We start from the raw sequence: 15,825 nt of genomic DNA, 5'->3' as shown, positions 1-15,825 counted from the left end.
AGCCAGAAATTACTCTGCAAGGTGTTGAGCTGCTCCGCATAGCATGCTCTCAAAATACATCAGAAAGTGGGGAGCTATGTCTGCAGAAAACAAACTTCGTCCATATCTTGCTCGTTCTCACACTGATGGGGAGTCTGGAGCCATATGTTGAGGTATAATGTCACAGAAGCCATGCTCTGTGACCGGCTTTCTAAACCCACCAGATTTGAAAGATGCCTGTATTGCCTATTAATTTATGACTGAACAAATATTAACTATGGCTTTTAAAAAATATGAACTTTCACTGAACATAGAGCATGTATGTCTGGCAAGGAATCTTTAATCTGTTTGGGTAAAGCACAAGGGATCTGGAAAAATATGACTAACTCCAGAGCCAGACTCTGTCTTCTCCAAAAAGCCTGTTGACTGTTTATTTGACAGTAAATGAGAACCTGACACAATTTAAAAAAAAAAAAAAAAGAAGAGGAAAGCTAATCTCAGCTAAAAAATTTCTGAAAGGTGTTATCATCTTTTATGTGAGTGAAAATATAATGGATAAACTTGTGTCAGCAATGTTTTTGGTAACTGGGCTTGAACTGATTTTTAACTGCCTCTATAGTCCCAGATCTTTCAGGACCACAGACTCTTGCTTCCCAAATCAAATATCCCAATATGAACGGTATAGATTATTGACATTAAAAGCACTGTGCCATCAAAATAAAGTTAGAGATTCTCAGACAAATTCTGATGCTGTTTACTTGTAATCCCTAAGCAAGGGGTATTTTTTGAGTATATTGCCTGTAGCAGTAGCTGTATTTCAGTAGAAATTAAAAAAAAAAAAAGATATGAAACACATTTATATTTCAGTCCCCTAGAAATGTACCATTCTTGTAAATACAACTGTAATATAAAATTCTGGTTTAACTCAGCTGTAGTCATCCCACTGAAAGCAGAAGAACATTTGAAATTTGTCGTGAAAGTATAAGAGAGTCTAGAGAAAGCAGCAATGCCAGCTCTAAGTACATAGTAATTTAAAAAAAAAAGATAAAGATGCCACACGGGGAGAAAATCAGTCTTGAGGCAATCCTAGAAATGTCATGACTGAGGATAATTCTGTCGCAGGCATTGCAAAAATTTTAGGCAACTCTCAAAATTCTGAATTAATTACTTGTGGGAAATTGCTTTTTTCAGATTATAATTGTCACTGTTTCTGTAGGGATAGAGTATATAGAATTCAGTCATGCTCTTATACAGAGGAGAAGATGATCTTCATTCTGCTCAAACATTTTTACAGGCTTACTGCAGGGAATACTGTCTCTTTTTAATACAGAAAGCCTGAAAATTCACTGTCCTCCTGTAGCTTACTCTTCACACAACTTGAAATAAGAGAATTTCCTTTCAGATAATTTCCTGCAGTGATTTCTGAAGCTTGTTCAGTAAGGAATTGTCATTTGGTGTGATAAAGCTGTAAGAGATTTTATAAATGAATGGCTTATATGTTAGTATCAAAACCCTGTTCTGTCCAGCCAAACTATACACCCTTGAGTACCCATAAATCATCATCTGAGTAGTCCTGAGCTGCTTTAATCTGAGAACTTTTCATAGTTTTATATTTGGAAATGTTAATAAAGCCCCAAATAAAATCTTAATCTGAATTTAAAATGAATTAAAAGTATTCATCCTCTCCCCACACTGTTTCCACCACTATGGTTTCTTACCTTATCTGGCTGTTACTTACAGCGCTTTGTTAGAATTCGGATTTGTCTCTGCTAAGTTCAGATGAATAAATTAGACTTCATTACACATATTTTACTGTGAATTGAACAGACACCAAAAAAAGCCAAAGACTGTAATGACTTATTTACATTTTCTAAGTAAATTGTGATGGTATTCTATGTATGAGAATAGTTCTCACTTTTGTGGTTTCTGTACTCTTTCAATGCAGGACATCAACTGTTTCAGTATCACAAAATGACTGATTTAGGTCAGAATTGCTCTGAAGTACAAAGGATATCAAAAGAATGAAAAAACCCACTCATTATCTCATTTTTGCTATACAGTAACTGTATGTACAGCAATGAAAATACTGTTGTGGACCTCTTAACTGTGGCGTGCAGTTTGCGAAGGGTAGCTGAAGCTCCCTGCAGCAATGTGTCTGGTTTGCCAGATGACAAAAGACCAACTTCATTTGTATAAAATGAGAAACATTGCTGTTTGCCAGCCTGTTATTATTCAGTGCTATGTCTTGATCCAAGTAAAAGTGGCTATGTGTGACCTATAGTCTCCAAAGGCTCTACAGATGTGTGCATAAATAAGGGGTAAGAACAGCACAACAGCTGTGTTCATTTCTCACATCAATTTGTGATCAGACTTCTGAACTGGCTATGTCGAGGAAAATTTCAGTTCCGCATGAGAGCACATGAGCTGAATTGATAGGAAGGTCAACCTGTGCCTCTCTTTAAGATTTTGCTTTGTATTTTACCTCTCAGGTTGGTACAAGAGGATGTGGGAATGGACATCCCCTTTGCTGAGGGTGTACTAAGCCCCAGTTCTACAGAGATGAGACCTGGTGAGAGAAGCTCTTACTCATTTTCTTAATTATATCTTATTCCCTTGGCATTTAATTATGCAGTGAGAAGAATGTTTCTGTGCTGGTAAAGAATCAGTTCAGTGTTAAAAAGAAAAAGTGTTAAGTTTGCTTTATTTAGTCAATTTTCTTCTTCACTTGAGAAATGATAATTCTAGTGTGCCATTTTCTCTTGTGCGTTGTTGTCATCACTCGTTTAGTCCTTGTGAAGTTTAAGTAGTTTCTATTATTTATCTTGTATTTGACTACTGTCTAAGTGAACTAAGTTAGCATTAGAACACTTCAGACAGAGCAGCTTGAAATGTGCCACACAATGCAGTGGCAAGGGGCAAAGCCATACCTAGCCTTCGTCTTGTTGAAGACTGCTTTTATTTAAGACTGATTAAGAAACTTGGAGGTATTTTTCTGTTACTGTGTTGAATAAGATATTGTATAGTTAAAACTAAAGACTTGCAAATCAGCACCACTCGAATAGGACCAAGTGCATAAGAAAATAAATATTTACAGGGGATTTTCACTCATATGAATTTTTCCAGGATTCAGCAATGTCTTGGTTCACAATCAAATGATTTGTATATTGCTTTTTAAATTCTTAAATATTGTGGGTTTAACAGAGCATGTTCAAGGCTTGATTTTTGTCTGCTGATTGCAGAAAATTGGATCTGGATTTTGCATAATTTAAGAGCTCCAAGCTACATCTGCCATTCCTGTAGATGCTTGTTTTATTTCTTTAAACATTAATGTTGACATTTGTGTTTTATGTTACGTGGTCTTAAATGGCTTTGTGTTACTAAAATCAATCTGTCCGACTGTGGTTGAAGGTGATTCTTAAGCATCTTGGAGATGAATTGTATGCAGAGGAGATAAATTTCTTTTTTTCTTCCTTTTTTTCAGAACCTCCCAATTCTCTTGATCTTAATGGTTCCCATCCCAGAAGGATAAAGCTCACTGCTCCAAATATCAATCTCTCTCTGGACCAGAGTGAAGGGTCTGTACTTTCTGATGATAATTTGGATACACCGGATGAAATTGACATCAACGTAGATGACCTTGACACTCCTGATGAAGCAGACTCTTTTGAATACACTGGACAAGGTGATGTTCTAGGCTGTAAATGTAGAGTTCATCTCTGTTTCTTTACTGCCTAGATGATCGGGCTCATGTCTGTCAGGCTATGAATATAGTTAAAGCATTTAAGAGTTAATGTTAGGTGTCCAGATATTTTTACTGTCTGCTAGTTTTTAACCTTTCTTCCCCTGTGTAAAGTAATACATTTCTACTTATGCCGAGTGCAGAAAGACATAGTACAGCTGATCAAATAAAATAAGAAGAGCTACCTAGAGAGAATCAGATTCAAAGCCCTGTCTTTGTGCAGTACCATAGGACTTGTCTGAAAAGAGTTGTTCAAGAAGGAGAAAGCAGTTGCTCTCTGTGGTAGAGAACACTATAGCTAACTGCACCTTCGTGCAGCTCTGGCCAGCTCTAGATTACAGTTACATCAGTAGCACTTAGGGATGTAACCTTGTATTGGCTGACATAAGCTGCACCAAAGAGCTTACAGTGTATAAATGAAATAGGCACAGTGTGGTGAGAGAGGTCTTTTGTTAGTGAGAAAGGTCTTTTTTTATTCCCATGTACGGTTGGAAAGCTGAACCGTGGAAGGTGTGTGCATGGCATGATAAAGCTAGCTCAGGTGATGGAAAACAGAATTCCTCATTCCACCAATTTAAATACGCTTTCTCAGCAAGGCTAGTTGAAGAGCGTAGATACACCCTGAAGTGTGCAATGGATACTTCACTCTTCCTTTGCATATTAATGAATTTCTCTCTTGTGGTGTAAAAGTGTTTTATACTGTCTTACTCACTTTACTTACCCTCATGATATACGAAATAGGGTGTTAAGACTCATTCCTTGCTAGTACCTTAAGAACCATATAAAAACTGTATTCACTAATGTAAATACATAAAGATCATAAGGTATTTGAGGGGAAAATTACTGTGATCATTTTACAATGTACAACAGAAAGAAACTTTAAAAATGGATCATTTTAAACTGAATTTTCCCTTGCATTTAAATTCTCTATTGATAGTGAGGTCACTATAATTCAAAAACTGTATGCTCTTTTGAGCATAAAAGAACAGTTTAAGTGGTATTGCCAAAGAGGCATTACTGTGTACTCAACCATGCATGAACATCTCTAATGTCACTTCTCATTAGAAGGCCGATTTCCTTATGGGTAGATGCAGAGCATAGCGATGAGTTGCTTGATGGTTACAATATTTTGTAACAAAGGTTAAAACTAACACACACACACACACACACACACACACACGATCACACCAGAGCAGCGTGTGCTTGCAGTTTTAGACTGTTGTGACCACTGTGTGAGAGCAAAAATCTCTGTCTGCAGTGGAAGATTTTGCCTTTAAGCCCTCAAGTAAATAAATTCAACTCCAGTGATTTTGGTGGCAGTTGTATTTATGGCAAGCATTTCTCCCCTGCTTTTTTTTGCCACTTTCTATATGCGATGGTGTGTTCAATTGCTAAAGTTAGACCAGTTTCCCTGAACTCCTAAGTGAAGAAGAACACAAGGTGCCTGTGTTTTTGGTGACATTTTTACAGTTGTGTAGTTTGATCTTAGATATACTTAATTAGCAAAATGTCCTCCACTTAGAGAAGCCAGGAACGGAGAGTAGAAGGGGAAAAAAAAAAATCACATTTTATCAAAATAAGCCAGCAATAAAATAAGTAGGCTATATATTACATGAATCTGATAGCTAAGAGTATAGTTGTAAGTACTAGTGCAGAATGGTTTATTTGCATGGTAAATAGCCTTTGTTATCTTTGTACTTCTGTCACTCTGCTGTTGACCAGTATGCGCTCTGCTGTTACCAGCACTCATAATCTCCCACAGATCAGTGTCTCTAGACTGTTGTGCCAAACCCAGGGAAGTAAATGCTGAGAAGATGTAGCTGTTGAGACTGTAGAGAACAGTGATTTTTAGCTTGCCACGCTCAGACTGCTGAAGGTCCATTTGAACTGTAAAAGGCAACTGAGAAAAGCAAAGCTGTTGTCACAGTTCAGGGGTCCACCTCATCGCTGGAAAACTGATGGCTCTGTAATACAAGAAATACTGAAAACCTGTTTAAAGGAATGGTGAAGAATAATCATCACAACTGCAATGTGCAAGAAAATAGATGAGAGTGGAAATACTAAAGTACTTGTCTTAAACTAGCACCTGACTTATTTAGGGATTAGTCGATCATCAGTTTCACAAGGTTTTTTTTGTCACTAATACCTTACACTTAAACATTCTCTTTCAGAACCTGCTCTTGTTTCTGAAATGAGCTTTTTATGATTATTACATTAGATGACATAAAAATTGTATTCTGAAAACCATATGTGCATATAGTTGAAGGCCTCCCCCCAAATCGGTGTTATTTGGAAAGTAAAAGGGTGTTTATTATTTTGTCTGCAGATGTTTATTTCCTTTCTGAATTTCACACTGGTGCATCATTCTCTCCAAAATCAACACTCCAGGCAGTAAAGCATTGCCACTTCGTCAGGAAGAGGCGATCTAGTACCATTTCTATCCAAAAATAATTACTTTGGCCAGTTCCAGCACCGTAAGTTTTATCAGGCTCTCTTTTCATCATTTTTCATCATTTGCAGTTTCACCACCAACAAAAAAATTATCAAACCCCAAATACAATTTCAGCATTAGTCTGTCAGTTACGTAGCCCAGCCTCTTTTCACTAAAACTGTTCTGCCAGCTACAGTTCTCTCCCTCAGCCATACTCTTTCTACCCTCCGAGGAACCAGCTGACCAGGCAGTTTTCCTAGGCTGGTCTGATAATCACATCTATCTATTCTGAAAGCACCTGAGCTGCATAATGGTGTCCTGTGGGGACCTTATATCCTTAAAGGAACGGACCACCCTGTGATGGCCTGTCAAAGTTTGCATAGCTTGACTGCATGCATGTAGTTTTCAGATCGTTTCCCATGGTACCTTTAGAAAATTAACATCATACAAAATTGCATTAAGATATCTAGGTTTGGAGGGAGTGGGGTTATGCATTTTGTAAGCTTGTTCCCAATGTCATGGAATATGTGCTATTTCAAGACTGAATGCTAAGTATATTATTAAACATCATGAGCATTGTGCCCTGAGAAGGCATGAATACATACTTCAGTTCCACAATATATAATCTACTGAGCAGCAACTGTTAAACCAATTTGAAATAGTATACTTGAAAAAAGTCACCTTTTGCAGTCTGTTCTTCCTCCCAACCTTAGATCTCCTCAAACTCCCTTTATTTGCAGTTCCTAAGGAAAAAAGGCTTATGCGGTCACATTATATATGCATGTGTATGTATTTCTTGATCTTCCATCCCTGTTTCCACCATTAATACAATTTTACTTGAATATGTTTTTAACTCATTGGCTGATTAGGCAGTGAGGTAGGAGGTGAAATATTACTGCCTTCTTGCAAGATTCCAGCAGGCAGGAATTAGGTAAAGAAAAGTATTGGTGATAGACTCAACTTTTGGTGCATGTGGGAGAATCTACCTCAGAGAGGGGGACCTTCTGCCAGTATTATTCCCTAATAATACTTTGTATTAGGGACAGAAAATACAAGACAGGCAGCAGTAGAAATTCAGACTTCATTAATCCTACTGTAACAACAAATGTGTGCTCAACCTAATATATATTTTTTAAAAATTTCAAAGCTTTTTGTATGTTTTTGAGGAACTTGATATTCCTAACAATTTGGTGGAATTATTGATAGGTTTTAATGCAGAAATCAGTTTTACAAATTAATAGTCAGTACATGTATGTGCCCATAGGTTCTATGTTGTAGATACATGTGATATATACACAGTGTACTATCTTATTCCTGATCTCATAAAGATAAATGATTTAATTCTTATGATGAACTGGTGTGTTTTAAGGATCATATACTTCCATTTGTGTGAGTAGTTCAAGAAGCAACATTAATCAATGAGAAATACAAAGATAAACCAATACATAGAAAGGTTTGAGGACTTATATGAAACATTGTGTTCTTTACTTCTTCTTGTCAATTAAAATAAATTATTTTAGTTTATTCTTAACTCTTATAGATCTCTTTGGTATTTTCAAGTAAGATGTCTGATCAGCTTTTTGTGTACGTACATGTATGTCATTATGTATCTCACTATATCTTTATTTACTGTTACCTCGCTTATTGACTTACGTGATCAAATTCTGCTCTTACTGCAGAGCCAGAATAATACTTGAAAAAAGCTCAGCTGATTTTATTTGTTTATTTCAAATATGTGTAATGCATAAAATGTACATAATTTTTACTCTGAAGATAAATTAATAATATGCACACAGCCACAAGGCAAAGGTGCTTCAGCAAAGAGGGATTTTTTTTTTTTCCCATGGAAAAAACAGTATGTTGTAATAATAACTAAAGAAGGAAATGAAATAATTCCAGCTGTGGACAGCATCACTTTTCACATCACTTTGTAACCAGCCATTAAGTTTGAAAAACTGGAATGCAGTTAAATTTGTTCTTAAGAGCCATCTCATCAATGTGCAATGGAAATGTAGATTTTATTAATTACTTCACAGCTTTTCTGAAACTAAGAGTATCCAGCAGAGAGGCTGTGCTATGAGACTTCATAGTCTCTTGTCGGCCATGCAGTTTATTTATTGTGATCATTGTGTCTGTGGACTATGTGTACCTGTCCTCTCACGGGTGCTGGTGTGAACAGGCCAGATTGCCTGGCTGCTCTGTACTTCACATCTGGGAGGGAACTGGTATTTAACCTCGACCGAAACGCCCTGGGGGAGGTGAATGCTGTGCTTATATGAGGATTCAGCATTATCTCATTACCGAAGCAGAGGAAGATGGGTGTTCTTCATATTTGCTGGTGCCAGATGTGAAGAGATTGCAGACAAACTGGGAAAATGTTGAGAAGCTGTAGCCCAGTGGTAATTCCTCTCTAGACAAGAAGCATCGTTGTGTTCACTTTTAGTTCCTTATTTTGCTTTTTAGTATAGTTCTCATACCTGCAACACAAAAATTTTTCAAGACCTACAGTGCAGTACCTCTAGTGAGCAGCTGATCAGTTTTACTAACTGGATGCAAAAATGCAAAAACCCTTGGCAGTATTCTGCATAGTGATAATTGCTGCTGTTCTTTTTATGTTCATAATGATGAAAAGTTTAAAAATATGGAAACTCCTTATTTACTGACTGTTAGACGATCAAATTCTGCTCTTATTTATACCAGTGCAGATCCAGGATAGTGCTGTAAAAATCCAGTTGATTTCAGTAATCCATTTCAAGTGTATGTAATAGAGAAAATATTTAGAGCTTTTACAGAAAGATGTAATATATACAATTTTATTTTTCAGAAGAGCAGGCTGCTACTAAGGATGCTTCCCAGGAGGAGTCTGAATCAATTCCAGAGTACACTGCTGAAGAGGAGCGAGAGGACAACAGGTTATGGAGAACGGTGGTTATTGGAGAACAAGAACAAAGAATTGATATGAAAGTCATTGAACCTTACAAAAAGGTCATTTCACATGGAGGTAGGAAAACCCTGAATGCATTTTTTAGATTGATGTAAAAAATTCATGCTTTATTGAGCATGATTTATTTCTATTTTAGTTCAGGTACCATACTGGCAAGGGGAGAGAGAGTTTATTTTTCAGCCGTGGCTGAAATCAACCCAGCTTTCAATTCAGTGTGGCAATGACTAATGAGTATTTAAAACACAAAGCGATTTCAGGAGCAACAAATAAACTGACATACATCTGTCAGTAACAATCTGGTCATTGTAAGCTAAAACTGTCTTAGAGTAAGGAAAAAACTTTTGTCCTACAGAAAAAAAAAAATTGAAAACTTTATTCTGTGGATTTTGGCAAAAACTTTTGCACGAGGAAGTATAGTGCTCTGTGATTTGCTGAATGATGTATGTGGGTGCACAGATCTAAACAAGTAGAGTGGCGAAAGAAAAAAAAAATACAGTTTTCCCTGGGGCTTCCGTTCATCTGGCTAAGCTCCTTATGTTATTTTTCTGCCATTTATAATTGTCAGCAGATAGCATTTCACCAGCAACTGTTTTATGGTTTTTTCACATAATTTGTTAATGATTATCAAATAGCATATCAAAGAAAACATTTGAAGTAGGAGAATGACCTCATGTGCTTGCTGTGTTGTCTCCTTTGTTCATCTGCTCCCTAACCTCCTCAGAGAGGTGTTACTAGCACACTTCTGCATAAATTAATTCAAATGGATAAATACTACTATAGATATTGAAGGAAGAAAAAGAAACAAAGCTTTTTAAGTACCTCTTCCTTGGAGTCTCAGGTTTAGATTATCTTTGGATTCTATATGTTTGGGGGACACTGTTTGCCAACTGTTAAGTAAGGTATTAAGTAAGGATGAATTCTATTCCTGCAAAAACTGAGGCGGGTAACTTAGCATCTCAGAGGTAAGATTTGTGAGTTTATATGAGGATGCTTCTGTTACAGTGTTGCTGATCTGTAATGTCATTTAAAGGTAAACCATTGTTTCCAGTATATTTTTAGTGTTGAATCTCTATCTGGTAAAAGTGACATAAATAAATTATGGTTTATTATATTACCTGAGGATGTGGTCCTCAAATTTGCACGTTTACATTAAAAGCAGCTAAATGCTAGCCTACAGGTGTTCACAGTGGTCAGTGTGCAGAAGGTTTAGTCAGAATTAATAAAGACATTTAAACCTCCAAGCATTTTCCCACTATAACAACAGCATCAAAGATTTATGAATGTGATAACACCTCAGACACAGTTTGGCAAACAGACACAGATGGCATAATTTAGGAAACAAACATGAAGTATTTTGAGGTCTTGCTAATGGTGTTTATTTATATGTTTTTTGTATGCTGTAAACTAGTCTAGGTACATTTGTGGTGAAAACTGTCACGTACAGTTCCTACTAGATGCTGAGGTATACATTTATACCAGCTTTTATGAAAAATAAATGCCAGCCCATTTTAGTGAGTGGAGAAGTAGCTCTTAATTGAACACTGCTTGACTGTTGAACAAGGACTAGTTCCAGTGGCAGACATCTCTGACGGCAACTATGAAGTACATAATAATGCACAGTTATCGATGGGAGTCTAGGCCATTCAGCTTGGCTCTCAGTGTGAAATAATCAGGATTCAAATTTTACGTCTGACATCTTGTTTTGTTAGATCACTCTAAGATAAAGAACATTCCGTTTCCTTTACTTTTGAATGGGTGCTGGTCAGTAACTTAGCCATTGTAAAAGGAACATTGTGAGATGTAACAATAAGTTTCAGCCCACCACTGGCTAAATTGGAAATTTTGCCTGAAATCTAGCCATATCAAAGCAAGTTAAGGACTGGATTAAATTCTGTCTTTATGAAGTGGCAGACTGAAGATGTGGAAACAAAATCATTTTGATGCATGGGTCATGGGAAAACTTTGGACAGCTTGTAGAGTTTCTATGTTATGGTGGCTAGGCCTATTCTGTATGATATTCCCTTTAGCAATACTTTAGTATCTTTGGAGTGCTTTAGAGTGCCAGGAATCTTTCCTTTAACCTCAAGATTAAGAACAGATTCTGGCTAAAATTAGTTAATTGGAAGTCAGGTCAAGCATCTCTTGATGATTCAGTGATCTACCGAACATTCCTCCCTGCCAAGTGACAGATAACACCAAATGCAGAATCTAGATGGTAGCCACAAAATAGGAAAGGGGAGAGTAGACTTGGCAGTCTAGGTGTGAGATTGCCTTCCCCATATGTTGATGGAGAAATTTCTTAGAGATCTGTCTTTTTGCATAGGCTGACTGAGAATTTGGGCAAATGGCTTTTACTGGCTTCTAGTGATGAATTAAAAAGCACTTCTCCCTTGTGAACGTTCCTGTCTACAAGCATGTGTAAGAAAAAGTGGCTTAGATTTATCTGTGGGTTTTTCTTCTGTGTGCTGTTAGGTGGCATTTGCACGTAATTTTGCTTTACCTTGTCCTGGTTTCGGCTGGGACAGAGTTAATTTTCTTCCTAGTAGCTGGTACAGTGCTGTGTTTTGCATTTAGGATGAGAATAATGTTGATAACGCACCAATGTTTTAGTTGTTGCTAAGTCGTGCTTACACTAGTCAAGGACTTTTCAGCTTCCCATGCTCTACCGACTGAGAAGGCTGGAGGTGCACCAGAAGCTGGGAGGGGGCACAGCCAGGACAGCTGACCCCAACTGGCCAAAGGGACATTCCATACCATGTGACATCATGCTCAGTATATAAACCGGGGGAGAGCTGGCCGGGGGTATCGCTGCTTGGGGACTGGCTGGGCATCGGTCAGCAGGTGGTGAGCAATTGCATTGTGCATCACTTGCTTTGTATATTCTATTATTATTATTATTATATTTCAATTATTAAACTGTTCTTATCTCAACCCATGAGTTTTCTCACTTTTACCCTTCCGATTCTCTCCTCCATCCCACCAGGGATGGGGGGATGAGAGTGGGAGAGTGTGAGAGAGTGGCTGTGTGGTGCTCAGTTGCCAACTGAGGTTAAACCACGACACACATAAACTGCAAACTGTGCTGTGTAATGTAGTGGACACACCTGCCACAATGTGCTCTTGCTGCTGAACTCCTGAGCCAGCTGGACAGATTGCTTTATGGCAGCATGATATAAATTGTCCTGAAACTCTTTTAAGGATTTTTAAATTTATGTAAGGAAGTAAATCTGCTCCCTATTTGTAAAGCTGAGGGGGGAAAAAAATACTGCTTTATTCCATGATGATTAAGCTGAGGGATGAGCTAGGATGGGATAGGTGAAATGAGTACTGTCTCTTTGAAAGTATGTGGGTCTATTGAGAAGATGGAAACATAACAGAGAGTAGTATTAAGTGATGAGTGTGGGAGGTGGAGTTGTTTTCTCTTTGTTTCTTTTGAGAAGACTAGTATATTCCTTCATGTCAAACTCTTAAAAGGTGAAGGTGTCGAAAACAGGACTGGAGTTTCTTCCCCCTCCCTGTGTACACCCTTGCTAGAGAATGCAATGCTACTCTTTGAATTTGACCCTGACATCTTCGCTGGAATGCCAGAGTCAATCACCCATATTTATATCTATAGATATGCTGTTCATGTTTACTGGATCCTCACATGAGCTGGAGCTATGACACACCATGCCATGTCACATGGTTTAAAGTGGTTATATCCACATTGCCCTTTGCCTTGAACTCAAACGCTAATCCTGAGCTCTTCTGCCTGTCCATGTGCTCCAACAGGACGGAGAGCAACACTGCACTGTGGGACTGGAGAAGACAGTGGACATATGCCGGGCTGCCGTTGTACAGTGGCTTCTCTAGCCCTGGAAGCCCAGCTGTAGATTAGCTGGCGTTTGGCCTCTGAGAGCCAGAAAAAATCTACTTCACGGTGCTGGGAAAACAAGAGATGCCAAGATCATGGAAGGATGGAGTTAAAGCTAAGGACAGAAAGCTTCCTGCAGTGTCCAAGTGATTCTTCAGTGGATGAGGTCTAGGCTAGCTAGCATTCTCAACTTGATGTTGGTGTTATCATCAACAATATGTATTATCATCTTATGCAATGCATTATATCTAGTCAAATCTACCAAATCAAATTCAGAAAGCAAAAGGTCCAACATAATCCTTCAGCTGGTTGCTTTGCCAAGCCTTGATTTGAAACAATATGGCTCGAGGCAGGAGACTTACTTCTGACATGCACATTTTTCTGTCTGAGACTTACCCTTCTTTTGCTGCCCTTTGTAACTGGGGAAACAGTGGTGTTTTTCTGTCCTTTAAAGAACAGCTGAGAGCCCTAAACGGAGAGTGCCTCTGTGCATGTCCTTATGACTGGGATAGTGTTGACACTAATCAGCTGTGGTTCTCCTTGGCATGGAGGACTTCATGGGCAGGTGCTTTGAAGCACCCATTTTGTCAGGGATTCTGGATTCTTTTAAGATCTCTACCAAGCTGTGTAAGAAATTACTTCCTTGACATAAACGTCTTCTTATTTCAGCTAGCTGAGACTCAGCTTAAGTGTTGAGTGAGAAAGGAGAAAACTAGTCTTTCATGCTTCCCTGGTTAGCACATGCAGATTGAGTATTATCTCTGTCTTTCCATAGAAAATTTTGCTTTGCTTGACTGACTACAATGCACGAAGTTCTACAAGCATTTGAGTTAGGCTTGGATACTGCTCTCTAGTATCCGAAAAACACTGTAAAAGTCTTAAAATCTCCATATGAAAGTGTTGTATAGGTGCCAATATTATCCTTTAATTTTGTCAGGAATGTGTTCCTACCAGGGAGATTCAGCGTTTTCTTCGCAAATGTTATCATCTCTCTCTCATGGTTACTTTCTCCTAGCCTCTTCTGAAAGGCTTTCAAGTAATTCCCTAAGTATATCTAACTTCTATCTCTGCATGTCATTAGTGCTATCTACCTACAACCATTTCTACAGCACCTTTATAAATTGCCTCCTGATTGCATGTATTTTTTAAACAAAACTTTCAACTGAAATGCAGGAGTATTTTGTATTTATTATTAATATTACAGAAATCTGTGGCAGCTGCAAAGGATTGTAGAGAATATTAACCAGCATTAACCCATCATGAAAAAAAAATAATTTTCCTTTGGGTAACAAGCACTGGTCCTGGACCTCGGAATGGTAGTGCTGCAGCTTTCAGGGTTTACAGCTATTGTTAGGCAGTGGTGCAGCCCAGAGAATGCCAGTATTGGACAACTGGAGTGTCCAAGGTAAAAAACTATTTCATACAAAATTACAGCAAAAGATTTAACTGATCCCCAGGAGCTTTTAAGGTGTAGTGGGGTGCAGTCATAATTGTGGTATTCTGAGGCCTTTGGAGCTGTGCAAACCAACTGAGATCGGATTGTGAGACTTTGTGAACATCATTCAAAAGATGCAGGGTAACAAATGTAGGATATTTTCTTTAGCCCCTTATTCCTCAGTCTAAGGTAAGCATTCAGCACAATTGCCATAGAGATGCAATGAACCAGGAGTTCAAGTAAGATTATTGCTTACAAGGTTTTTTTGCTGGTCTCTATAATAAGTTTACTAATAGTTATGCTAAATGTCTTTTTCAGGAATTCAACGTAACTGACTATCCTACTTCTTATCATTTGATGACAGTTTGTACATTTTCAGTCTTCTTCAGCAGTAGATACAGTAGTTCTATTCCAGGACTTTGAGATTTCTTTTTAAATTTATCTTGTTAAGACCCTTTGACAAAGATAATAATGTCTTTTTGGTTTTTTCCACAGGATACTATGGTGATGGTCTCAATGCTATCATTGTGTTTGCGGCATGCTTCTTGCCAGACAGCAGTCGAACTGATTACAACTATGTCATGGAAAATCTGTTCCTGTGAGTGATATGTGAGCAATGTGACAGAGTCTTTTGAGTTAGTACTCGTAATTATGTGGTGAGAGATAACCTGTCTTTAATTAAGAGGTAATTTTGGTCATTAGAAAGGGAGTGATCTGAATGACAAGGAAAATAGCAATTTTAGATAAAATGCTCAGTGGAGCATTATTTTGGAATTCTTTACCTACTCACCCTCCCAAATTAAGGTGTATTTCTCAGGACCAAATCTGACTGTACTATCTTCTTAAATGTCAAGGAATGCAGTATCTTCAGCTTCTTGGGTCTACAATCATTGCACTGTTTCACTAGGGATTTCCAGCCCTTGCTGAGAACAATCAGCAAGGACTTAGGCCACCAGACTGGTTTTCACTGTTCATTGTTTATTATATATTATCATGATGTATAGAATCATAGAGTCATTAAGGTTGGAAAAGACCTCTAAGGTCATTGAGTCCAACCGTCAACCCAACACCACCATGCCCACTAAACCGTGTCCCTGAGTGCTGCATCTACATGTCCCTCTTTCAGTAAAGACATTTTTCCTCATGTCCAACCTAAACCTCCCCTGGCACAACTTGAGGCCATTTCCTCTCGTCCTATTGCTAGTTACTTGGGAGAAGAGACTGACACCCACCTTGCTACAACCTCCTTTCAGGTAGCTGTAGAGAGCAATAAGGTCTCCCCTCAGCCTCCTCTTCTCCAGGCTAAACAAGCCCAGTTCCCTCAGCCGCTCCTCATAAGACTTGTTCTCCAGACCCCTCACCAGCCTCGTTGCCCTTCTCTGGACACGTTCCAACATCTCAACATCCTTCTTGTAGTGAGGGGCCCAAAACGGAACACAGTATT

The 15,825-nt window shown here is 38.2% G+C and overlaps 1 protein-coding gene across 1 annotated transcript in view; it reads left to right on the top strand.

The window, feature by feature from the left end:
* Positions 1 to 15,825, top strand: part of PRUNE2 (prune homolog 2 (Drosophila)) — a 112,457-nt gene that overhangs the window by 78,003 nt on the left and 18,629 nt on the right. The window contains exons 11-14 of the mRNA XM_009328186.1: positions 2,469 to 2,548; positions 3,461 to 3,661; positions 8,974 to 9,150; positions 14,877 to 14,979. Of these exons, the coding sequence (XP_009326461.1) occupies positions 2,469 to 2,548; positions 3,461 to 3,661; positions 8,974 to 9,150; positions 14,877 to 14,979 (561 nt within the window). The remainder of the gene's footprint in view (positions 1 to 2,468; positions 2,549 to 3,460; positions 3,662 to 8,973; positions 9,151 to 14,876; positions 14,980 to 15,825) is intronic.

The sequence above is a fragment of the Pygoscelis adeliae genome, unplaced genomic scaffold (assembly GCF_000699105.1).
Source record: "Pygoscelis adeliae isolate BGI_AS28 unplaced genomic scaffold, ASM69910v1 Scaffold45, whole genome shotgun sequence".
Lineage (NCBI taxonomy): Eukaryota > Metazoa > Chordata > Aves > Sphenisciformes > Spheniscidae > Pygoscelis > Pygoscelis adeliae.
The sequence above is the reverse complement of the archived record's forward strand: the minus strand, read 5'-3'. Positions and strand labels throughout refer to the sequence as shown.